We start from the raw sequence: 25,601 nt of genomic DNA on the forward strand, positions 1-25,601 counted from the left end.
TCCTACGCTGTGATCTATACATTCCCTTATGTGCTGTAAATTACAGCTGTTCCACTTTTTAAACATTATGCGTGTTGTCCAGTAGACTTTTAGGGGTTGATGTTTGTTTCCTTCCACCAGTTGTATGATCCTTGATGTTAATGAGCATTTCTAACTGGTGACAGTAACTTCTGATGGCCAGGACTTAAACATAATCAATGCAGGCCACTACTTGGGGCCCGCTGACTGGCCCAGCCTCGCTCTCTGGTAGCAGGGCAGGAGACGATAAAAAGTTCCCTGGCTCATCGCTTTTTGCATCTCATAATACATACTTTCCTGCAGCGAGAGATCATTCGAAGCCCAGTGTCTCCATCCAGCAGCTCAAGGACTCGCTAACGCTAAACCCAGCCCAACCCTTCCTAATGGGCCACACGTTTCTCTGCTATTAAACTCCATCAGCGAGATGCTTGTGTCTCCAGCAGGTGTTTGTGTGCTTGAGGATAGTGGGGGCATTAAGGAATGCCAGTCAGGGCGCGTCTACACTGTAGCACTTCAGTGTAAACGCTTGTTACAGCGATGGGAGGGGTTCTCCCACCGCCGTCATGAATCCACCTGCCCCCGAGGGCGTTGCTAGGCTGACAGAAGAACTCTCCTGGTGACCTAGCAGTGTCTACACTGGGGGTTAGGTCAGCTTAACTACATCGCTCAGGGGCGTGGACTTCTCACATCCCTGGGCGACATAGCTGGGTCTACTTTTGAGTGTAGACCTGGCCCTAGTAATGCTTGATGAACCTCAGCTTAATCCCAAGAGGACAACTCTGCTAATTCCGCTAGACCCAGAGCACAGCCAAGATCTTTGTATGCCAACTAATGGCATAATTAAGGGCAACAAAAATGTTGAAAGGGATTTTAAACCTTGTCCTTCAGGGATTAAGCCAATCTCTAACCATTACAGCTCCGGGTGATTCGCCCACAGTGTCTACAGCAGGGTTCTTGCACCTTCCTGGAAAGCATTTGGCACCGGCTACTGTCAGAGACAGGCCCCTGGGCTAGATGGACCTTGGATCAGATCCAATCTGGCAATTCCTATGTCCCTATAAGTAATATCGTTGCAGCATTTGCTGGTAGGCATGTAAAGAAGTGTCATTGCATGGCAGAAAGAACGAAAACAAATTTTAAATTCTGAATTAGAAATACGTTTCATTCCAACCTGGTTTCCTGATCCTCCCTCGGCAGCACAGGCCTGCTTGGGAGACAAACATTGCAGTGAATACGCAAATCTGCACTACACACCGCTCATCCTCAACTAACAGTCCTAGAGTCTTATGTGGTTCTTTGGAGTTGACACGGGCAGCTCCAGTGGAGTCTCCCAGGTTTGATCTTACCCTGGGGAGGGAATAGCAGGAAGACCCACCTTCCCCTTCAGGAGTAGAAAGGAAAGACTCTGTGTTAAATAGAGTCGGAGCCAAAGCCGTCAAATAATCATGGCGTGAGGTCTTGACACTGCAGTCTGACATTTGTCATTGCTTTGTGATGATGCGGGAGGGTCATATTCTGCTTCTAGCTGCACCCAGGAGTTGCCCAGCTTTACCTGGCAGCAGAATTTGGCCCTTTCCTTTGCAGTGACGCAACATCAGAGACAAACATTGCTACGCAGTGTCAGGAGACCACTCCGTGTGACGTTGTGGGTCTCTGGCTCCATTCCCTGACCACAGCGTGTTTCCAGCTCTATGAAGTTGAAGAGCACTGCCAGGAGTCCATTCAGACAGATGAAAACCAATAACGGAGCAAGATCAAGCTGATCCATGTATTCTTTATACAGTCACAGTACAGAAAATATTTCAATCTCTAGAACAGGAGGTGGGCTCATCAGAGGTGGGACCCGGGGGAGGTGCTAGGCTTAGAGAATTCGCTAACTTGGACAATTCCCAAATGCCTGGGAATCACACAGCTGTGTTTTAAGATCATTCCCCAAAGGGCTGTCTGATAGTTTCAGGGGGTGGCACTTCAGAGAGCTACCCGTCAGCTGCACCCCTCTGCAAATTTCTGTTTCCAGAAGATTGTTGCCACGTTTATGTCTATAAAGATGTTGACAAACACATGTGGGTGGGGTTTTTCCTGGTGTAAATGAGAGGGAGAAACTGGCAAAGGCAAAGTCCCAGGCTGACGTAAGGAATTAAATCTTACCCCAAATGGGGGCTGAACGGCTGTGATGCAATAAAGGTTTGTAAAGTCCTCCCTTTACTCATTGCCTTTGGGCTAAGAGCAAGGTAGAATCAATTTCCCTGCAGGGACAGCATGGATTCCAAAAGTCTCTCGTTTCCTTTCTCACTAAATCTTCTTAGGATTGCCAGGTGTCCGGGTTTCAACCGGACGGTCCAATTGCAGTATCCGGTCAGATGTACTGACCAGACACCAAAAGTCTGGTTACCGCTTGGGGAGGGGGGAGGCACCAGGTCATTAACCCATGCTAGTCCCTGCTCAGCCAGGACCGCCTCCTACCTGCATCTTGTGGGCAGGCAGGATCTGTGTCAGGCGCTGCAGCTCCTGACCCAGCCCCAGAGCAGAGGGAGGCCAGCTGGTGGGGGGAGGGAGGTGGAGAGGATCGAGTGACGAGGAAGCGGGAGAGCAGTGAGAGACAGGGGAGGGGTGGAGAGGAGCGAGCAGGGGCGGGGCCTCGTGGGAAGAGGCGGAGCAGGGGGTGGGGCCTCCGGGGGATACGCGAGGCAGGGGGTGGTGGGGGAGGGGAGAGGTTCCGGCGCTCCTGCTTTAGGGTCCGGTTTTCAGAAATTAGAAAGTTGGCAACCCTAAATCTTCTCTTGGTTCCCGAGAACAACTCTCTCTGCCCCTGGTTTCACATCCCTTGATACGCGAGTCCCCGGATTATCTAGGCCAGAGCTCCCTGGCTTCAGTGACTCAGGAGGGATTTGCACTGTAACATGCTGTCTTTCCACTGTGGTCCATGAACACCCAGTTGAGCAATCCCCTGCATTGGGGTGTGGGGTTTGATGGCAGCAATTGACTTTGTGAGCTGCTACACAATAGGATTGTTGGTTATCCTAAGAGCACACTGGTCTTTAGTAGGGTTAGAATCTTCTCGAAGCATGCACCAGCCAAGTTCCATGGCCAAGGGTGTTCCCTTCCTTTTCTTTCTGGAGAGCTCGCTGATTTGCTAGCTAGATTTTCCCCGGTAGCTTTTATCACAATATTTTCAACCACTATTAGCACCATGGAACAGAACTGATAACCATGAACAAGGCAGGAGCTGAGGTGCAGAGTCATTGCATTCGGCTTGCCGCCAAGTGCAGGGTATTTACCTGTCTTTCTCTGCCATGTCTTGTTTCTCCTCTGCCCTGTAACGATAAAACGTATTTGAAATCTACCGAGTGGGAGCAGCCAACGTGAAAGGGATGCACTGGATTCTCCAGCACATGCAGCTTCTAAATCAAGACTGGACATCTTTCTGAACGAGAGGCTGTGTCTCCACCTAACATGATTTGGCCTGATGCAGAAGTTTTCCTAGAGTAAATGAATCACAGAATATCAGGGTTGGAAGGGACCTCAGGAGGTCATCTAGTCCAACCCCGTGCTCAAAGCAGGACCAATCCCCAGCCAGATTTTTACCCCAGTTCCCTAAATGGCCCCCTCAAGGATTGAGCTCACAACCCTGGGTTTAGCAGGTCAATGCTCCAACCACTAAGCTATCCCTCAATAGGAGAGGCTCTTCAACCAGTGTTACGCAGGAGGTCAAGCTAGATGATCATAATGGTTCCTTCTGGCCTTAAATCTATGATTCTATTAAAATATCGAGATCCAGACCTTTCCATTTTCTCTCGCTTATTACAGATCAATTTCGCCTTTATGGTAGGGTATAGTGTTCTGAAGATGTAAAGCGCTATGTACCTATATTGCTCATTACAGTCCTGATGTTGCAGCCATTACTCGAGTGAGTCTCCCAGGACTAGCCCTTTGAGACTGCTGGCTGCTCTAATTTTATGTTCGTGGCGGTTTTTGAGCTTTAGAGAATCTTGCAGTTTTTTTGTTTGATCAGCTCAAGCATTTTAAAGTAACTGATTACTTCTTCTTTTGACCCTCTGACCGCACTCCTGTCCCTGTTATTTCTTTAGTTGTCCCCCGAAATCAGTTGGGTTTCAGGTCCTGTTGATCCTCCCCTTAGGCTGGGGGGGGGATCCTTTAGCAGTGGGCGGGCTTCTGCCCGCCCACTTCCCGGACCCCAGTAGGTACTTCTAATAACTTGGGGCTAGAGTCTGGCAACCTTATTTCTGTGGAGTAGCCTCTTACTCATGGGTGAAACTGTGACCCCAATGGGAGTTTTGCCATTGACTTCAGTGGAGCCAGGAATCAATGCAGAGAAATGCAGGCCTGGCAGAATCTGACCTTTAGGCTTGGGTTACACACAGGTTTTGCACTGATATAACTCTTTCGATTAGGGGGTGATTATTTTTTAATCAAAATAGTTACATTTGTAGTGTGGACGCAGTTATACTGGTTATAAAGGTGCCCTGTACCTTCCTGTAGAAGCTAGACTGGTATAAGCCCCTTTCATACCTGTCTAACTGTATCCACACTAGAGGGGGGTTGTACTGATTTGAACTCTAACAGTACAGGGAAAGTGATACGATTTTGGGGGGGAGAGGCAAGTCCCGAGAGAGGTAAATAGGATTTTATTTAAGCATGTAGTCCAGTGGTCCTCAACCTTTTTAGTATGGCGGGTGCCAGACGACGAGCCACCGAGGACCATGGCCGGCGGACGAGCATCCGCCAAAATGCCACGAGAAGCGGCAACGTCAATAGGCGTCGCCGCCGAAATGCCGCCGACAAGCAGCGTCATCCAGAGGTGTCGCCACCGAAAATCGGCAGCATTTCGGCAGCAATGCCTCTGGATGACGCTGCTTGTCAGCAGCATTTTGGCAGATGCTTGTCCGCCGGCCAGTACGCGGGCGCACATAGATGCCCCGGCGGGCGCCATAGTGCCCACGGGCACCGCATTGGGGACCACTGATGTAGTCACATGCATTTTCAAATATTGGTCAGTTTTTCAATAGCTCCTTAACTGTGAAGGGTCCATGGAACTGGGTGGCTTTAACGGGTTGGAGGACTGTGAGTGGCCCCTCTTAAAAGTGTGTGTGGGGGCCCCCGGCGCCTGAACCATGGTCCTGCCCCTTGGGCCATCCCTTCTCCCCGAGCAGCAGGGTGTGGCCAACAGGGAGAGGAAGCCAGGGTTCGAGCACCAGCCAATGTATCAAGATCATTTTGAATTCTAATCCTGTCCTCCAAAGTGCTTGCAACCCCTCCCTGTTTGGTATCATCCCAAAGTTTATAAGTGTCCTCTCTGTGCGATAATCCAGATCATTTGTGAAGACATTGAATAGAACTGGACCCAGTACAGATCCGTGTGGGACCCCACTCAATATGCCCTTCCAGCTAGACTGTGAACCATTCATAACTTCTCTCTGAGTACAGGTTTCCAATCAGTTGTGCATCAACCCTATAGTAGGTTTGTCTAGGTTATATTTCTCTCGTTTGTTTATGAGAGGGTCACGTCGCAGGGCCGTCCCTAGCTATTCTGGGGCCCTACGCAGCCCCCCCGCGGGGTGTGTGTGGGGCCCCAGGCCTCCGCGGGGGGAGGGACGGGCCCCAGGCCTCCGCGGGGGAGGAGCGGGGGGGCGGGCCCCAGACCTCCACGGGGAGGGGGCTGGCTTGGGGGGCAGGGGGGAACCATCCCCCAGCACTCACCGGCGGCGCAGCTGGGGCCGGGTCCGCACTTCCCGCCGCCGCTGAGTGCAGGCCCGGCCATGCTGCAGAGGTCAGCGGAGTGGGGAAGGGGCAGGGGCAGGGGTGGAGCTGGGCAGGGGCTTAGGGGAAGGGGTGGAGTGGGGGCGGGGCTGGGGCAGAGCAGGGGCGGGGGCCCTGGGGAAGAGGCGGAGCAGGGGCTGGAGCAGCACACAGCTGTGCAAGGCACCAGGAAATGTGGTGCCCCAAACTTCCTAGTGCCCTATGCAGCTGCGTACTTTGCGTATGGATAAAGGACGGCTCCGCTCACGTGGATAAAGTTACTTGTGCGCACCAAATGGGCGTATTTGCCTGCCAAAGTTTTCTCGTGTGTAAGCGTTTGCAAGTCGGGGGCATAATTCTTACTTGGGTTGTTGTGCTTTTGATCCGGAATGGTCACCATGACCAGCGTTCCTCCTCCCAGGTTGTTAACATTTGATTGGTTCTGTCTATGGTAGGGAGTCCCAGGCATGATGAGGCATTTTGTTGTACTAAACCTCACTGGACGCATGCTAACTCGGCTAGCTTTGCTTCCTTCCCTTATCTCCCTCTGCCTTTAGTATAGGGACTGTCAAGATAATGGATGCTATTGTCACTAGTTGCGGCAATATATCCTAATTCCGTATGATTGTTTTTATCGGCTGGGATGGCTTAAGACATGGAAATAAAACAAACTAGGATACAATGGGCCCAATTCTCATTTATAGTAAGGTCCCTTTACACCTCTCTGGCCTTAATGAGAGCATAAATTACATTTCCTGCCACGTTACACCACCGTGGTGAGGTAAAACAGCCTTAAAGAGGTTTTAGGGCTTGTGTGGACAGGAAGTGGTTCCTGATTAACTCCATGTGTGGTATTCCAGAATAAGAGCGTCCACACACGAAATTAGTCAGGGACAGTTAAGCAGGAATAACTTCTTGTGTAGACCAGCCCTTTGCCTAACTGAGAACTGGGCTCCGTAGTTCCACTGCAGGTTTATTCTGGGGGCCTGTTTTTGTGCAGCGTTGAAGTATTAGTGGGGGGACAGGTTCTTCCTAGGAATGGAAGGTGAGGGTTGAAATTACCACAGGGGGCATCTTCACTAGGAAAAACGGTACATTGTTAACTCAAGTTCGCTAACCAGAGGTAAAGTCCTAGTGGGGACAAGGCAGTTGGCAGGTTTCACCCAAGTTAGCAGGTTGAGTTCAAACCTATGGGGAAGCCTGGGGTTTGCAGCGTGGGTCTGTTCTGAATGAATATCTGGAAAAGTCAAATACAGACCAAACAGGTTGCCTGGGTTATGAGGAACACAGAATTTACTGGCTGTAACTCCCATAGGAGAAATCTTTAGGACAATAGGAGCCCCATTCCCCCAAAAGCTGATTTTTACCTTTCTTTCCTGGCTTTGGTTCTCTCTTCTTCGTACCTGCAACGAACAAGAGAGATTTCCTTAAATGTCCCCGCAGCATTCACTCTAAAGGCGGAAGAGCCTGGGGCAAGCAATGGCTCCAGAATACAAAGAGTTAATGTCTTCTCTCTCTTGCATTTCCTGCCTGTAGGAATGGGGAAGCTTGAGGCACAGAGAGGGTAGGACTTGCCCAAGGCCAAGCAATGTCGTCTAATCCCAAACTGGGATTAGATGACAGCCAGGCCTCCTGAATGCCAAGCCTTGATCACAGGTCCATCCTTCCTCTCTGAAGCACGGGGAAAAGCCGGTGCACATGGTGAGGAACTAATGGACGGTGGCCCCCAGAGTTGCCAAGTTTTCAAGTAAGAGGTCCCTGTGATACTTACTGTAGGAGGCAGTCAGGAATCTGGACGTGCTCCATGGGGATAGTCTGCTCCAGTTCTTCCAGACTGTGAACGTACTGGATCTTATTGATAAACTTCACACTGACCGAGGAAGAGAACATGCACCCTTTAAGAGCTTATTCTGACTTTCCCCCTTCATAGAACGGTGGCTAGGTGGGACATACATCCAGATCCGATTGAAGTCTATGGGCGTTTTGCTGTTGATTTCAATGCAACTGGGATGTGACCCAAAACGAAGGCTTCTCTTTAGCCAGAGGCTGCAAACAGTTCAGACAGCTAGAGCGGGGTTCTCCTGCTCCCAACTTTATTCCACCCTTTTGATGGTAACTTTTGCTGGGAGAGGATGGCTGGGGGGGTGAGCTGTGAGTGCCTCTCCTAGGAGTTTTTACACCAGTCTCTATAGTGACCCCTGCTGGGAGAGGCTGGAGCTAAGGCATCTGGGACTTCTCAAAGAACCAGAGCTCTTGCACCGGGTCTTACACTAACTCCTGGGGGGAGAGAATTTGGCCTAGAGTCCTCCATGCTAGAGCACCCACCCGGCCCACGTCAGGAGCTGGCCCAGCCGTTCCTTTAGTTGTTATAAGAACTTGATAAAAACAAAAACAAAAACAAAAAAACCCCTCCAGCAGCATCTGGACACCTTTCCCCTCTCCCAGTGAGCAAATTTCCTGCCACAAAAATCCAGCCTCCCTTTCTGGCTGCCTCAGTAGGGTAACAGGAACACAGAGCGAAGGTCCATCAAGCTCAGTATCCTCTCTCTGACTGTGACCAGTGCCAGATGCTTCAGAGGAAGGGGGGAGAACCCTGCACTAGACCCAGGTGGGATAATCTGCCCCTTTGTATAGCCCTCACCCTGCTCTCTAACATGTAGAGATTGGCACAAGGTTTAATTGCCTTTCCAAAACCCACTGGGATGCGGGAGAGTTCTTTGTTCACCTGATGAAGGGCCTGGATATTGCCAGCACTGTCCGGATGAACCACGAAGGATGCACGATTATCAAAGCTTTCAGGTTTTTCCGTAGCCTGCGGAAAGGCCAGAGGCGAGAGGTTAGACGCAGAACTCCTGGAGGCCCCCCGTGGGACTCCGTGGATTTCACGGGTTTACTCTGGTGCCGGGGCAGAATTGGGCCCACAGGATCACATACGTTAGAGAAGGAGAAGACCTGCTAGGGCAGAGTCCTGCCGCCTTTAGCTGTTGTAGGAATGTTCCTACAGTATAGTCTTCAGCACCTCACCCAGGCCACTCTGATGATAATAGGGCCTCCACCACGTCCGTTGGAAGAGGAAAGAGAAAATCTGTTCCAGTCCTAAAGCAGCAACGGGCTAGTCACACAAAGGGTCTTAGGCTGGTCCTCTAACGTTTAGGTGCCTAGAGAATCGCTGGGATTCACAGGGCCTGAATTCGGGGCCTGGGCTTGCTATACAATGAATGGGGCGAGACAGGCGCCTCAGACCGGGAATCACAAAAGCCAGCGCTCTAGGAGGCTCCTTGCCCAAGCTAGCTAGAGGGAGTGTCCTGCCCCACCCCTTTCATGGAGATAGGTTCCTCCTTCTGCCTGGGATTTACCAACCTTCTAGTGAAAAAGTTTTTCCTAATATCCAACCTAAACCTCCCCCACTGCAACTTGAGACCATTACTCCTTGTTCTGTCATCTGGTACCACTGAGAACAGTCTAGATCCATCCTCTCTGGAACCCCCTTTCAGGTAGTTGAAAGCAGCTATCAAATCCCCCCTCACTCTTCTCTTCTGCAGACTAAATAATCCCAATCCCAATCCCAAATACATGCTTGTATTTAATACTCCTGTGAAATATAACCAATAGAAGGGACGACACAGCATCAAAGTCTAATGTGAAAACGACCCTGTGTTTTCTTGTTTATGGACCCCCTGGTCTGTATATGCTGCATCTTTGTCTTCATATACACCTCTACCTCGATATAACGCTGTCCTCGGGAGCCAAAAAATCTTACCGCGTTATAGGTGAAACCGCGTTATATTGAACTTGCTTTGATCCGCCGGAGTGCGCAGCCCCCCCCCCCCGGAGCAGTGCTTTACCGCGTTATATCCGAATTCATGTTATATCGGGTCGCGTTATATGGGGGTAGAGGTATATAACAACGTGGGGCAGGTTGCGAAGTGTGAACACGGTAATCAGGAATGAATGACCAGTGAGTGGAAGGAGGAAGCAGGCCCAACAGTTCCTCCTGCTGGGGCCCATTCAGCGCTGCGGGCTGGCTTTCCCAGTGCATCACTTCGAAAGAGTCCCGGTGCCTCCTGGGAGATGTGGAATGATACCAGGTGAGAAACAATTGACTGTCCCCTTTTTGCCGGGAGGGATGGATCCGTGCCCACGGGACTTGCCGTGCTCAGCAGTTCATCTGCTGCTGCTTTATCTGCACTTTAAATCCCACCCCCTAGAGGTGGGGTCCCAGTCCTCTGTATGCATCCAGTCCTAACATACCTTACGTGGGTGCATAAGAGCCAAAATCAGCGTTACAGCTTTGGGGCTGAGTCTCATTTCCACTAAGGCTCCTTTGCATTGTTTTGGTAGTGCCTTAAGCTGGGTGTATCGTGCAGTGGACAATCATGGAAATAACCTGCCCACAGAGGGCGTTCCTCACCTTCTGTCTATCATCTGGTAGCATTTCTTCAGCCAGCCCAGGCCCGGCATCCTCCGACGTGGTGTGGCTCCATTCAGGTACACGATCATGTAGTCCTCTGCCACCAGCAGCTCCAAGCTACTGATCACGTACCTATCGGGTGGAAATCCAAAGCGGCCATGGAGTGGGATTGCTTCAATACATACAGCGGGGTTTCTGTGTTTGTTTGTATATACCCTCTCTCCCAGCCCCACCAGGCTGATTCTTCTCCAATCTATTCTGACTCTGTATTGCGACCCAGGTCGCTGTCTTTGGCCACAAGAAGGTTCAAAGGAACATTGTAACTGAAAAACTGACCCGTCTGTCTTTGTGGGTTTTGAGACTTGGAGAAGATGTTTCAAATCCACCGTGAGGCACCTTTGCAGGAGCCATGGAGGGGTGTGTTTAAGTGGGGCCTAGAGATCAGGAACGGTGGTCCATACGTTTATGTCCATAAGTTCCTTTGCACAGCAGTAGCCGCAGATGGATAATTTCTACTCTGGGCATGCATTTATTGCTGGCCAGCATACGGCCGCACCTTAATGCTATATGTGAAGCTGCTGTGAGGTATCTGTGTTGGGTCAGAATTTGGACCATTGGGCATGTAGGAGGACACTGTGGACATCAGGTTATCCTGTAGTATTCAGCCAGATACACAGCAGCACCCTGTACAACTGGCATGGATTCCACCTTGCCTAGTTTCCCAGTTGAGGTGCTCCATGTAAAGTCCCAGTGAGTGGCACAGATACTGAGGTTACCCGGGGACCTGGGACACTTCTTGCCTCCCCTCCATCATGCAACTTGGCGTAGTCACTTACAAGAAGAGGTTCTCCATGATGTAATGGTAATCAGCTAGATTGCTGTCTGGGAGATAGCAGGCAGCAAAGACAATGATAGCATTGAGACCTTCTCCGTAGTACCCTAATAGAGAAAGAGATGGACAGCATGGCCACTTGAGTGAGAAAGAGGCAGGCGGTCAAAACGGAAAACAACAAAGCGCTTCTGCAGCCAGGCCTGTGCTTATGCTGTGTTGTGGGACACCACCCCATCCACAGAGAAGTGTCCTGACCCTGCGCTGAATTCCCATTGACCTCCATGCAGGAGCAACTATGGAGGATCATGGCCTGGGAGAGATGCAACGAAACGTTTGCTTTGTTGTATTAGTTTATAAAGCTCCTGTTGCTGTAGCAGCTCAGGGCTTATTTGTAAATAACTATGGCTTGCAGAGTGCCCCAAAGCTGTGGGGATGAGGATTTTGGCAAATCCCCAAGGAAATTGGATTCCAGAGGTAGAGGCCATCGACTGAGAGCGCCCAGTTTATGAGCCAGTTTTTACCCAGGGGATGAACAACAACGGCCCCCCAGTTGATCTTAACTTACTCCGTCAGGCCCCATATTCAGAATGGTCAGTCTTTGGACATAGACCAGTCTTTGTATAAGGGGGATATATGGTCTATGTCAAAGCACAGGACAAGGAGCGCTATTCCTGGCTGTACCATTGACTCATTGTTAGCCAGGAATTTTCAAAAGTGGCCATGACATCTGGTGCCTTAGTATTTGGCTATCCAACCTGAGACACCAGGGTCTGGTTTTCAGAGCTGCTTAGATCCTGCAGCTGCAGTTGACTTCAGTATAAATTGAAGGTGTCCTGCCCCTCTGAGAAGGACCAGACCCTAGATCTATTGCTGCCGTCAGTTCCTGTATGCTTTCTATTATGTAACTAGGTTTTTTTGGGTGACATACAGAGCTGGGTGGAAAATGGTTTTCCCATCCCTGGAAGATTTTTGATATTTTATCCTGTCCCAGGATGAAAAATCAAAATCTTGAAAATTTTTGCAAATGAAAAAATTAACAAGACCTCCAGGTCAGGTCAAACATTTGGTTTCGACCTTTTTAAAATTTGTTTTACATTGAACTATGAATTAACTTAAATTTTGAAACAAAAAGTCATTTTGGACCGAACGAGGGAAACTTTGAAAAGGTCAAAACCAGCTTTAGTGATGTGAATGGTGCCGGGCAGAGTGGGATAGCTACCTTGTACGATATGGGGAACCGGCTCTCTTTACTGATGGCCAAGACAACCAGTTGCTCATGGGCGGTGGGTATCAAAGGCCGGGGGAGGCTGAGCCTCCCCAACCAGCCTTGTGTGGTCCTGCCCACGCTCTGTCCCCAGGCTCCCCCCTGCTTCCCAGCGCTCTGCAGCTCTTCCCCCGTGGCCTGGGCCCCGGCTGGGGCTAATGGGGGCTGGCCTGTGGCCAGGGACTCCGGGCGGCTGGAGCCGGTGCACATGCTTGCCCACCCGCCCAGCGCTCCGGGGTTGGGGTCGCTGGGGGCTGCGCCGCCTGCCCAGTGCTGGGGGGCTTTGTGCTCCGGCAGGGGAAGGGGGAGAGGAGGGATGGGGCCTCGGGCACAAGGGGCGGGCCGGAGCTAGCCTCCCTGAACCTGTGGTTCACTCGCCGCCCATGCAGTTGCTACATCTCTTCCAGCCCTACCATCCCAAGAAGCAACATTTTATAAGAAAGGCCAACAGGCCAGTGCATTTCTGAGGCACCATGGTCTTCCTAAACCTCACCTCCATGTGTCACCACTTTCATGTAGGGTTTGATCATCTGCAGATCAATGCGGTGTTCCTGCTCCCCAATGATAACCGTCCTCCACAGTCTCCCATTGGTAGCGCTGCCATCTTCCACCACCCCATCCCCAAAGAGGTCTGCGCTGTTCCCGGGCATGTTCTTGGCTGTGGCCACAGGTGTATCATCTGGAAGAGGGAAAGTGAAAACGCTGGTGAGCTTCTCCTGGAGACTGGGCAGAGGTCTAAGGTGCTTATCTAGGCAGCGCTGTAACGAAGGGCTGGTCTACACTGAAAACTTACATCGGCATAGCTATGTCTCTCCGGGTGTGAAAAATCCCCCCCTCCCCACAATGAGAGACTGTGACAATCACAAACGGAGAGCCTGTCACCTCAGGATGGGATGCAGAGATAAAAATTTCTAGACACCATTAATGACGGCCAACTGAAGCAGCTAAGCCTGGAACCCACAACGGGAGAGGCAATTCTTGCTTTAGTCCTAAGTGATGCACAGGATCTGCTCCAAGAGGTGACCATAGCTGAACCGCTCAGTAATAGCGACGATGATGTAATTAAATTTAACATCCTGGTAGCTCCATTGACTTCACCGGAGCGCTGACAATTGACTACAGCTGAGGCGGTGCCATACCGTCAGCCCTGAACGTACTGAGGGCAAACGGTATACAATGGAGCTACATGTCACAGCCAGGGCCACCGAGAGCGGGTTCGGGCCCTGGTGAAAATTTTTTTCGGGCCCCCCAGCAAGGGTGGACGGGCTAAACAGGGCTGACGAGACGGGGGGGGGGGGGAAGCCGGGGAAACCGGGCCCCCTTCCGGAATTTTTTCAGGCCCCCCAGCAAGGGCGGACCGGCTGAACAGGGCCGACGAGACGGGGGGGAAGCCAGGCCCCGGTAATTTGTACCAGCTTCCCCCCCACCCATCGGCCCTGGTCACAGCTGGAGAACAGCAGAGTCAAAAGAAAGAGGGTTGAAGTTAATCCAAGACAAGCCCCAAGTCCTAGCGAAATCCACCCCACGTTGGCCTTTTACCTTCCCATTCCAGTTCATTCCCATTGCCCAGGAACTCCAGGGAGTCCGTCTCATCCGGGGTTTCGATGTCATCCACGTTGATGTCCAGGTCGTCGGGCGTGTCCAGGAAGTCATCGGACAGGATGGAACCCTCACTTTGGTCCAGGGAAATGTTGATTTCAGGGGCTATGAGCGTCTTGCGCTTCCGATGAGCCCCGTTAAAGTTCAAAGTGTTAGGGGGAGCTGCAAGGAAAGAGGAAAGTAAGCGTCAGCTTGTCCTGATCATCCACCTTGCAGCAAGACTTTGCTTTGCCAGATCCTTGCATCAGCGCGGCAGCCTTACACGCCTGTGCAGTGAGTCGTTTTATCCCCATTTTAAAGGGGGGTTAAACTGAGGCACAGAAAGGTTAAGCACGTGTCCAAGCCACGAGAGTGAGTCAGTGGCAAGAGTCAGGAGTAGAAGGCAGGTGTCCTGACTCACAGCTCTCTGTTCTAATGAGGTCCCGGCACACTACAAAATACAGCCCTACTTTTGAAGTGCTCACAAAGTCATTCCTCGCCGAGCTGGGCAGGTTACTGAGACTGAACTTTCTCTGGGTCCAGAGTCTTTGTTCAGTTAATAACACTTAGCATTAACATAGTGCTAACTAATTGATCTTCACGAGCCCCCACGAGACAGGTCAGAATCATTATTGCCATTTTACAGATGGGGAAACCGAGGCACAGAGGCCCTAGCTATACCGAGCAGGAAACTGTGGCTGAAAACTCGATTAAAATATAAATAACCATAAGAATAGACCAATTTGGGGCCCAATGATGCTAGCACCCGTATTTGAGCCTAGTTAAAAGCCTGATAATTGTTTGATCTCTGGAACCCTTGCTATGGCTGATTGGTGATGGTGGTTTGCTGACATCACGGAGGAGGCAGCATGGGACAGTGAATTAAATATATGGCTGTGAGGAAGAAATTCCTGAGTGCTCATTCTGGCTCTGTCACTGACTTCCAGGTAGGGCCTTAGCCCAGTCACTTGTGCTCTCAAGTCCTGTCTATGATGCTAAACACGCTCTTATCTTTGGGAAAGTCTACTCTCAATAGCCAATCTCAACGAACGCTGCAGAGCTCAAAGCATGGGGGTGAACAGAACAACTTTTCCTTAAAGGATAAACTAACCAGATAAAATGAAGCGAGGGAACGAAGATGGTTGGGGCCACTAATGCAACCGTCTTTTTGTGCAGCGCCTAGCACAATGTATAGCACCCAGTCCTGGCGCTCCTAACTGCCACAGCAATGCAAAGAATAGATAGAATCACAGAAATCAGGGTTGGAAGGGACCTCAGGAGGTCATCTAGTCCAACCTGCTGCTCAAAGCAGGACTAATCCCCAGACAGATTTTTGCCTCAGATCCCTAAATGGCCCCCTCAAGGATTGAACTCATAACCCTAGGTTTAGCAGGCCAATGCTAAACCACTGAGCTATTAATAAGGATTGGTCCTTAGGGTTCTTATTCTCTCCCTATTAAGCAAGTGCTAAATAATATTCTGGCTCCGTTCGTGGAGCGTGTGGAGCCGTTGTCTCTGCTCTGTTCTGCCGGCGTCCAGGCGCACGGCAAAGCTCAATTCAATAATTGCAGTGAGTGTTCCGGGCTGAACTCTGGTCTGAGCCAAGTGAATTACAGCCGTAATTGCTCAGCTTCTCAATGAGCATCTGGCTTTTCAAACTCTTCCGGCTGCTTTGCAGCAACTCACTGAGGCTGCAGGTGCCAGCTGGATGGAGGCCACGGGGCATCGCACTCGAGGAAGCTGAGAGGGATGGGACATAATTTGGAGGGGCTGAACCCCCCACAATTCCAATAGGAGTCCATGGGAGTGCTCAGCACTGCGAAACTGCCTGTTTTCCCCCCTTGTGACTCTGCAACACACTCAAATGGTTCTTGGTTTTGTCCCCCAGGCAAGATTTTTTGCCGGGAATTTGTTCTCTCTCTTCTCTAACCACGGCCTGCTGCCCACTGGGCTCAGCCAAATACCCTCGACAAAGCCCAACGAGGCAAGGCTGATACTTACAGGATGTGTTCTCATCTGCGGGGCTGCCCAGGGAGTCCATTCCCGTCTCTTCTGGGAGGGGTCTGCAAACCAGCCAGAGCAGAGGGTCCAGGAGGCAAAGAGAGCACCATTAGCAGGAGATGCCACTATTAAAGTCCGTTCATCCCAGCTCCCTGGGCTTCATAACGACTATCTTTAAGTATATTAGGCCCATCGTATTTATCAAATTCAAGGTACAACATCATTTAAAAATCCATCAGGAAGAAGTCCCCCACCCTAATACCAAATAGGACAGGACCAGTTATCCTCAAGTCAATGCCTCCTCCCACCCAACTCCCTAGCAAAAGAGATCAATTCCCAATGGATGCAAAGGAGTAGAGGGGAAAACGGGTCAGAGGTGCAAAAAGCTCTGGAGCGAGCCACAAAATGGACAAGAAGAGACCAGCCAAAGAAGATAGGATCTGCCATGTATCCAGAATAAGTAGGCAGTGAAGAACCCCAGGGAAGAGAGTCTCTCAATGCAAAGAGCTCTGGATTGAGATAGATCTAGTCCGAGACTGGTTCAATGTGAATCTAGGGATGGAGGACAATAGATCTACCTTGGCCAACTCTAACTGCTGGGCAGGGGTGTAGGGTCAGAAGAGGCCTTCAGCTCGGAGTATGAGGAGCTTTAGAAGCTAATACTTGATACTGAGCTAGAAAGCTACTGATCAGTTGGCTTTGCATCCCTGACCTTATACGCATGGGCAGATGGGGCCACCCACAATGGAGTGAGAGATCGATAGCATTGTTGATGCACTGGAGAGCATTTCAACCAGACGCAATAGTTGAGTTGGGTCCATCCCATCTGGAATAGACTGGGCACAACCTAATCAACGGCCATTTATTTTTATAGCATTTTGCATCCCAAGGTGGAACTATCTATATGAACACACATACTTACACACACACACACTCACACGCATCACATCCCCACTGAAATGCAGCCACTTCTGGGGTGCGAGGCAGCAGCCAGACACACTGCCGCCACTCAGCAAGGAGAGTGGACATTTTAGCCAAGGGCAACAGAGCAAACTCTCTTTTACCCCCAAAAGTGCCAAAAGATGTCCTCGCTCTCCCTTATTAAACTGCATGAAACCCATGTTCGTGTCCTGTGAAGGATGAAGGCTTGTGTCAAACCTACAGGGATTTGAGTTTGTGGCACTAGGGAATCTATAGATTCCAAGTTTCAGAGTAGCAGCCGTGTTAGTCTGTATCCGCAAAAAGAACAGGAGTACTTGTGGCACCTTAGAGACTAACAAATTTATTTCAGCATAAGCTTTCGTGGGCTACAGCTCACTTCTTCGGATGCATAGAATGGAACACACAGACAGAAGATATTTATACATACAGAGAACATGAAAAGGTGGAAGTACCCATACCAACTGTAAGAGGCCAATCAATTGAGATGAGCTATCAGCAGCAGGAGAAAAAAAACCTTTGAAGTTTGATGTTTCAGCTACTAAATTACTGCCCCCAGCAGTGTGTGAATTAACCCTGAGATGCACATGAGGAACATACCTAGTCGGAAACCCTCATCCATCATCTCCAGTGTCCGTCCGTGTCACATCTATTAATGGAGGAGGCGCCTTCAGGAACTAAGGTCTGAGGAACGCTTAGCTTCTGCAGAAGGAGACTCTGACCTATTTGATGGCTGCTGTGTTAACCCTCCGCCTAAAGCTCCCCTTTGCCAACCTTAAAGATGGGATGTTGACGGACAGGTGAGTCTAGCAGAGCTGCTGAACCTGGACAACCTGTTCACTCCCCTGCTTGGTGGATTCTGGTAGGGAGGTATTGTTTAGCCATTCTCACTATGGCAAGGTGCCTTACACCCTTGTTTCCTTGCCCACCCAGATGAGGCTCCTCCCTGAATCGAATAATAATAATAAAGTATTCACATAGGAGACCCAGTCATGGGCCAGGGCCCCATTGTGCTCGGCAAACACAGAACAAAAAGATGGTCCATGCCCCAAGGAGCTTCCAATCAAAGTATAAGACAAGACACAGCAGATGGAGACAGTCCAATGGAGGAGCACAGGGAAACAGTGAGACCAGCGTGATAGGTTGTGGTCTTAGCACAGCAGCAGCCGGGCTGTTGTCAAGTTTTACGCATTCCAATGTGCATTGAAATGTTCTCCTGGGTTTTCATTTCAAGATTCTGGTTTGGATTTAACCCTTCCCCGGCTGTGTCTGCAGCCCAGACAGCACGGCCTTGTGGGGGTCCCTTGACAGCCGGAAGGGGAAACCGACTAAAGACAACGCCACGCAGGAGCCTTGGAGCTCAGCCACTCGACGGGCTGCACTCGCCCGTTGGCTGCTGCATTCACCCACCCTGGCCTTCCCTGGAGGAGCCCACAACCTTCCTGTGTCCTGCCAAGAAGGGAGCCTTGGAGGGTAAAGTGAACAGACTCTGGGCACGTCAGCACCCACCCTGGGCCGGTTAGCTGGGGCCTGACTTCATACTTCTGCCCAAGGAAGGTGGGGGGGAAATGTGGCCCGTGGCATAGGCGGCACTTTGCAATTTTTCTACCCACAACTCTGCAAGCTGCGCCCCAGCCCTATCTGCAACATACCCCCGCGACTGCCTTTTACTCGTTCTCTTCAAGGCACATGGGTGGTGGGTGGAGCCACCTTCGGGGAGGCTAGCCCTGGCTCCGCCCCCCCTTCCTGCCCCCCCCCCCCCGCAGCCAGAGCCCCATGCCCCGTACGCCCCCCGTGCTCGGAGGAGCCCTGAGTTCCACCCCCTCGGCTGCAGGAGCCCTGAGCCCCACCCCACCTGCCCAGAAGAATCCTGAGCCAGCTGCAGCCGCGCCGTGTCGCCCCTCCCCAGACCCCAAGCCGCCCGGGGAAAAGGGTCTGGAAGAAGCTTTGGCTAGGCCCCAGGCAGGTTCCGGGGCAGCTGAGCAGGCGGGACTTGCTACTCAATCCAGAGAGATTACTGAGGAACCCAGGAAGCTGAATAGCACATATCACCTCCTCAGCCGCCCCGGAACCTGCCTGGGGCATAATAAATCAAAAACTTCTCCCCAAAACCCCACAACCGGGGGTCTGGTGGCAGCGCCAGGGGGCGCACAGCCTCCCCTGGCCTATTCTACCCGCCGCCCTTGTCAAGGCACCTTGCAGATATTAACTAACGAACCCTTCCAGTATTATTGTGGCCTTTATATGGGTGGGGAAACCGATGCCAAGAGGTGAGGTGATTGGGGCAAAGGGAGTCCGTGGCCTTAAAACTCAGGAGAACTCGGCACCTCCATGCTAGGCTCTGGCTCAAGCCTCTCCCATTTCTATCCTGGCCCTCCCTTGTGCAGAAACTGATGATTCCCCACAAAAAAAGCTGCCCTGGTTTTGTAATACACACAACCAGGACCCAGGCACACTGTATCATTTCCCTACACAAGAATTTCCAGCCATGTCTCGGGGAGCAAAAGGCCAGGGCGCTCACTCACTGAGCAATACTGCAGCTCCGAGTCACAGCTCCAGAGGCAGCTTCTGACTTTCGGCCAGGCCGTAAACCTCCCTTTTCTGCAGGATGGTCGTTGCTAGCAGGAGGTTCAGCCATGCCAACGTAACAGAAAGCTTTGCTTTCAGATGCAAGGGCCAGGGCCAGATTCTGCACTCAGTCACACAGGTGCAAGTCCTGCGTCGTTTCAAGGAAGCCCGTGGATCTACCCGGGTGTCAATGAGATCAGAATCGGGCCCACACTTTGCATATGTTAAGCAACACGTCTCGCCACGTCCACTTGTAGTCTGCCCTGCTGAGCTACGTAGGCTCTCGCCGGCGCGTGAATGAGGTATGTTATTCTGACGTTCTGCACGCTGTGCAAAACGCCAGGCTGCGTTCCTTCTGCCTGGTGCCTAATAGCCCGAACTAGAACTTGCGATCCACTATCCAGGGCTTGCTAGGGGCTGCGGTGTGAAGATTTGCGAGTTCAGGGACGGCGCCCCACAGAACAGGCCAGTCTCAGAGCAACCCCGTGCTTGTTTTACCTGGTACATTCAAGCAAGGGGGATAGACTTCACGTGCCCTACAAAGCTAGAGAGACTGCCCTTTGCACTGACACGCCGCCACAACCATCAAATTAAACTGTATAACTATTCAGCTGAAGGGATGATCCCCTTGGAGCCAGGTTGTTGTATATTAATGAGTGCACGAGTTCTGATTAAAGGCACATTGGCCCTGCCTCTAAGATCCAGCCCAGTGCCCGGCAGACAGCAGTACCCTAAACCGGTAAGAAATAAGAATATTCCTAGATCAGTGCAAAAGATCCACCAGACGGACGGACACACACAGACATGTGCGTGGATGGGGACACACACACACACACACACACACACACACACACACACTGTCTGTCACACACACACACACACACATACACACACACACTGTCTGTCTCTTTCACACACACACACACACACACTGTCTGTCTGTCTCACACACACACACACACACACACACACACACACACACACTCACACACACACACACACTGTCTGTCTGTCTCACACACACACACACACACTGTCTGTCTCTCTTTCCCTGGTTGGTTCTGTGACTGTGGTCTGACCCTCTGATGCCTGACACAGTCGGGTGATGCACTGTCAAAAAAACAAGCCATCTGGCTTGGGTGTAACAAAATACTCGCTGCCGTGCGGCTCGGGGGTTTATGACGCTGACGCGGGATTTCAGATCCTTTTCATTTAGCAATAGAATCCGTCTAAAAGTCAGAGGGACGGGGTCTTCCTTACCTTTCCAAAGGACGCTTAGACTGCTGTCTCCCACTTCCTAGGGTAAGTCTGCCCTTGGATTTTCCTTCCCACACAGCTAGCTTAAGAATCTTTCCCTTTTCCAGAGTTTCCTGAACAAAGCAGCTTTTCTAAGGGTCATGGGCCACCATTTTGCTCCGTACTGATCATCTGATGGCCAGTTTCACCCTATAAGGCACCTGCTCTCAGGCGGCGAACAGCCTGCGCCTCTGCTGTGATTAGATGGATGCTAGAGTCCCAGTGAGCATGCTCCTGCATCCACCCTCTCGCATCGCTACAGCATCAGGGCAGGACCGGAGTCACACAAACAGCTGAGACATACTGGAGCCAGGAGATTAGACCTCCAGGGAGCTCTAGGGAAGAGGGGGAGGAGTCTCTTCTTGCTGGTGCCACTTAGCTCATTCTCAGCCTGGGTGACACCCCTTTGCTACCAGGGAACAGGAAATTCACCCCAAGAACCGGCTGGCTATGGGGAACGTTCACATTCTGCCCTTTGCCAGGTCACCCAGCGGGGATCTTTGTAGGGACAGCCTGCACCTTCGGAGCCAGAGGGGCTGATGGCAGCTAAGCAAATACAGCTGCTCAGCACATCATCCAGCCGAGAGATACGGGCTCAAAGGCAAGCCGGAAGGGACAGTCTTTGTGATTTGAGTGTGAAAATACCTTAAAATAAATTCTCCAACGCCAGCTAAATTCTGTAGGGGCTCATGTGTCATGTGACAGGCTTGGTTAGGTTGTATTTACATTAAAGGTTAACCTCTTTCCCTGTTTAATCCCTATGCAGTAGGCGGGAGTGTGGTCTAGCGGCTAGGCCAGGGGGCCTGGTATTCAAGACACCTGGGCTCGGTTCACAATGCCGCCACTGATTTGCTGCGTGGCCTTGGGTACGTCACCTCAGCTCTTTGTGCTTCCGTGTCCTAGTCTGCAAAATGGGAATAAAGGCTATCGACCCTCCTTGAGATCGAGGGGGGAAACCCACGAGAAGTGCTACGTTATTATGACAAGATCGCGAATTTGCTGCAACTGAAGAAAATGGGGCTTTGCGGCTCCTGCAGAGACATAGCAGTGTGACCTAGTGGCTAGTGCACTGGACCGGGACTCAGGAGACGCGGGCCTGTTGGCCACTGTGTTTGTACAGCACCAAGCACAATGGCGGGGGCGGTGTCTGAGCTCAGTTGGGATCCTAGTCCCTCTAGATGCTTCCGTCATAGAAATAACAAGAACGTTTGGGAGAGTCACGACTGCTGTCCAGGCTTGCGGCAGATCTCCGGCTCAGGGCTGGCTTGCTTTCTCATGAGCTCTTTGCCATTTTGGGGCCCCTGTCCCTCCCTGAAATAAGCGAGGGCTGTTCCCATCTTCTAGCAACACAAAGGCCTGGCTGAGTCTCATTCTTGTGCGTGGGGAGGCCGCCGAGTGAACAAAACCGAGCGGGGTACCGTGGGCTGCAGACAGAGGTGCTTGGATGAGCCCTGCAGCTGGGACTTGCATGAACAGGGCCAAGCGAATCATCCAACAACAAGGAGAACAGGAGACCTCTGACTACAGTGGTTGGCCTTGCCAGGGTACCGCACTTAACAGGCCGAATTACACAGCGGGCCCACTGTCCTATGAACACAGGGTGGCTGTAGCCCCGGCGGTAGCAATTCCGCTGCAGCTGGGAAGAGAGGATCGCTACTTGGAAGGCGTCCTCACAGCATTCAGGCAGCACTGCTCCACCCCATTCATCAGTGCCAGCTGCACGCTGTGTCCCGAGGGATACGCACGGGTGTAGCCAGGTGCTGGGGACAGGCTGAAGACTGGAGCTGGGAGAGATGGGTTCTGTGCTAGGGGCAAAAATTCAGATCGGGTGCGAGTGGGTGCAACTCCGTGTTTCTCTACATGGCTGGCTGACAGCCCGGTGGGGGAGCAGTCAGGACCTGATTCTGCAACTCAGAATGGGCGTCGTGTAGCAGTTATTCACCCAAGAAGTCCCATTGACTTCAATCGCCTCACTGGGGCTGCTCGCTTGAGTAAGTACTTGCAGAATTGCTACTCCCTGCATCTTAGACGAGAGAAGGAGGCATGTCCAGTTTGCTAACTATCACCTGACCACCAGGCCCCTCACCCTGGTATCTGAGTGCCCAAGGAGGTGTGAGTGTGATGCAAGATTATTGCCACGCAAACATTTAAAAAAGGGCGTGAGCCATCCTTGCAAATTCCCTGCTCTCAGTGACCGCTTGCCTGAGCACCTGCTTGTCAGACCCAGGTGTCCTATTGCTCTCTAGTACCATTTCCCCTGGCCTTTAGCTGCAGCTTTACCAGAACAGACCTGGGGAAGTCCTCGTCTTGCCACTCCTCCTTCACCTCCACATTCTCCATCCGCAGCGTGGCTTCGGTGGTGCCCATCGCGTTCGGGGGGAGATTCCGGCCGCACTGGGTTTCACCTGCCGAGGGGCTCGGTCTGGAACAGGAAACACAGCGGCATGCAAACTCAGGAGCGTGGGATTTTTGATTCTGGCCTATTCCAACATCAGAAGCCATTTGGAAAATTTAGCTCCAGATGTGGGTCGGGGGTAGGGGGAGTCTTCAGATCTGACGTGACTCTCTAGACTTTCTACATAAACCACAGTGGCTTTATAACAGCATGAGCCACTGAGCTCCTGGGCGTGGTGGTTTGGGGGCTATCAACCCCCCTGGATAAAAACAAGTCAGATGGTCCTGGAACACAGGCTCTGTATAAAATGCGACCGCAGCAAACGGCTTATCGCTCACCCTTTGAGAGGCTAGTTCTGAGCAGAGCCATCGCAGTGATCCGCAGGGACCCAGCACGCTCCGTTCTGTGGCGTGCAGGCTCACCTTTCGGATTTTATTCTGCCGTACGACTAATATTGACGTTAACCAACACGCTCGCCAATGGAAATTCAATACAGGTTTCAAGGATAACAATACAAGATCACTTTCAGGTTCTGTGGCACTGACACCTGTTTCTATTTTGCTGTCTCCTGTGGATGTGAATCTCGTCTGTCGCACAGAGAAATTTCGGGGCGATGTGCTGTATTGCTAAGCCCCCCCGCACTGAGAGAGGAAGAGAGGGGTCTATGAGGAAGGCCTTCTGTGAGGAAGACCCTGGCTCTCCTTCACTCAGGAGATACACGTGTTAGCCTTGTGACATTCATCACTTGTCCGGGGTCCCATTTTTATAAAAACATATGTCAAACCATATAGGGACATGTCTGCGTATGGGCCTTGGCTCTGCGCCCCGCTTCCATGTGGTTTATACTGACGTAACTCCAGTCACGTCAGGGCAGTCACTCCTGATCCACGCTAGTGCAAGGGAAGGCAGAATCAGGACCAACAGGGTCTAGTTCTCAATTACATTCCGGCCTCTGGCAGTGCTAAGGTGTCTCAGAGTGACAGTGACTGTAGCTGACTCTCGCTTTGTGACCTCTTTACGCTGCCGGTCAAGGAGAATCATGCCCATCATATCTAGGGCCTGCCCCTATATTCCTTGCACACCTAAAGCTCGAAATGAAGTCAGTAGGAATTTAGAGCGTGCAAGGATTCAGGATCAGGACTGCATGTTGTCAGATCCTTTAGCAAGGCCCCATATACTCCTCTGTTGACCGGATTCCCTTCCCATTGATCTCAATAGCAGCTGAATTTAAAGGGAGCAGGATGAGGCCCACTGTCAGAGCTGAATGACCGACATGACACACCTGCACATAAGCGCGGCCAGCATGAAAGGCACATGAATGTTCAGGCTGAATCCAATGTGCGTGAGCTGTCTGTGTATTTAGGGTCGGCCAAATAGTAACATATTCTTAATTCAACGGGCCAGATCCCAGTCTCAGTTACATCAGCGTCAAGCCACTAAAGCCAGTGTTGCTCCTCCGGCCCACTCGATGCTGTTCGTGAGAGCCAGTGCGGTTCTGAGGCCCTTTCTAAAGAGGGCCTCCATGATGATGGATAAGCAGGAGACGCAGTTCTGTCTGCCTGCTGCTTTAAGGTGGTAAAACTCTATGGATCACCAAGGAAATCCGGTGTTCGGATTTACTGTGGACATTCTCAGAGGTAGGAGCCAGCCCCGGAGGAGGCTGGCAGAGAGCTGTGTGGCGAAGGGTTACTGCGTTCTCCCCACCCTCCCTCTGTCTGTGGGGCGCTTCCTGCATTACATATTTGTCTTTATCCTGGTGCATTGCCGGCTGCGCTGCCCGGGAAAGGAGCGTATTGGTGCTGAGGGATGATTTCCTAGCATGTAGGAACCAGCCATGCCCCAGCGCCGATGCAGATCCGAAAGCTCTAATCCCCCTTCCACAATCCCTTCAAAGCACGACGGAGGAAAAAACACCCCAAGAGCCGGACCCAGTGTCTCCATCATCAACCCTTTCCCCAGCAGAACGGAAGCACGGACGGCCTCTTGTACTTACCCTCTGAGGGTCTCTTCTTGCTACTGAGGAACAAAGACGCTCTCCCCTGTATTCCAGCTGGGCATTCCTCCTTCTGTAGCAGGGGGCTCCTTAGGACGTCCAGGATTGGAATAAAAACACCGCTGGGCCAGGCTGCGGAAGAAGGAGCTGCATCAGTGCTGGCCTTCAGTGCGGGAGCTGGCCTTTTGCTTTGGAAATGGATGGCAGTTATTTGTATTCTCTGAACACGGGCCGGGCCCACGGCCGCTTGCTCTGCCTCAGAGGTATTTGGTTATTTGCAGCGCACAGCTGGCTAAGCCCCAGCTCCCTTAAGACAGCTAATTGCAGTGCTTTTGTGTGCGGGGAAGGACGGGAGGGAGGGGTGTGGGTGGGTGGAGAGCTAGCAGCATAAAGCACCCCCTTTTCAGTGCCGCGTCGCCTCTGATTGGATAGGGGAGAGCAAATGTTTCCACAGCCTCTCCCTTGGCATCTTGAGCATCCTCAGCCCCTGGCAGGATCCGGCCCAGGAAGAGAGGGGCGGGGGAAGAGCTGTTTAATATAGAGCATCAT

General features: G+C 51.6%; 1 protein-coding gene across 1 annotated transcript; it reads right to left on the reverse strand.

The window, feature by feature from the left end:
• Nucleotides 1–1,179: 1,179 nt before the first annotated feature.
• ATCAY (ATCAY kinesin light chain interacting caytaxin) lies at nucleotides 1,180–23,031 on the reverse strand. Its single transcript, XM_026655077.1, has 11 exons — nucleotides 22,955–23,031; nucleotides 15,862–15,923; nucleotides 13,822–14,043; nucleotides 12,776–12,961; nucleotides 11,023–11,125; nucleotides 10,187–10,318; nucleotides 8,501–8,587; nucleotides 7,547–7,645; nucleotides 7,143–7,178; nucleotides 3,297–3,332; nucleotides 1,180–1,222 (listed from the first exon to the last, which is right to left on the reverse strand). Exons 1-11 carry the CDS (start codon nucleotides 23,029–23,031, stop codon nucleotides 1,180–1,182), a joined length of 1,083 nt encoding a protein of 360 aa, XP_026510862.1.
• Between the last annotated feature and the right edge of the window lie 2,570 nt (nucleotides 23,032–25,601).

The sequence above is a fragment of the Terrapene carolina genome, unplaced genomic scaffold (assembly GCF_002925995.2).
Source record: "Terrapene carolina triunguis isolate 2854851 unplaced genomic scaffold, T_m_triunguis-2.0 Scaffold194, whole genome shotgun sequence".
In the NCBI taxonomy this organism is placed as follows: Eukaryota; Metazoa; Chordata; order Testudines; family Emydidae; genus Terrapene; species Terrapene triunguis.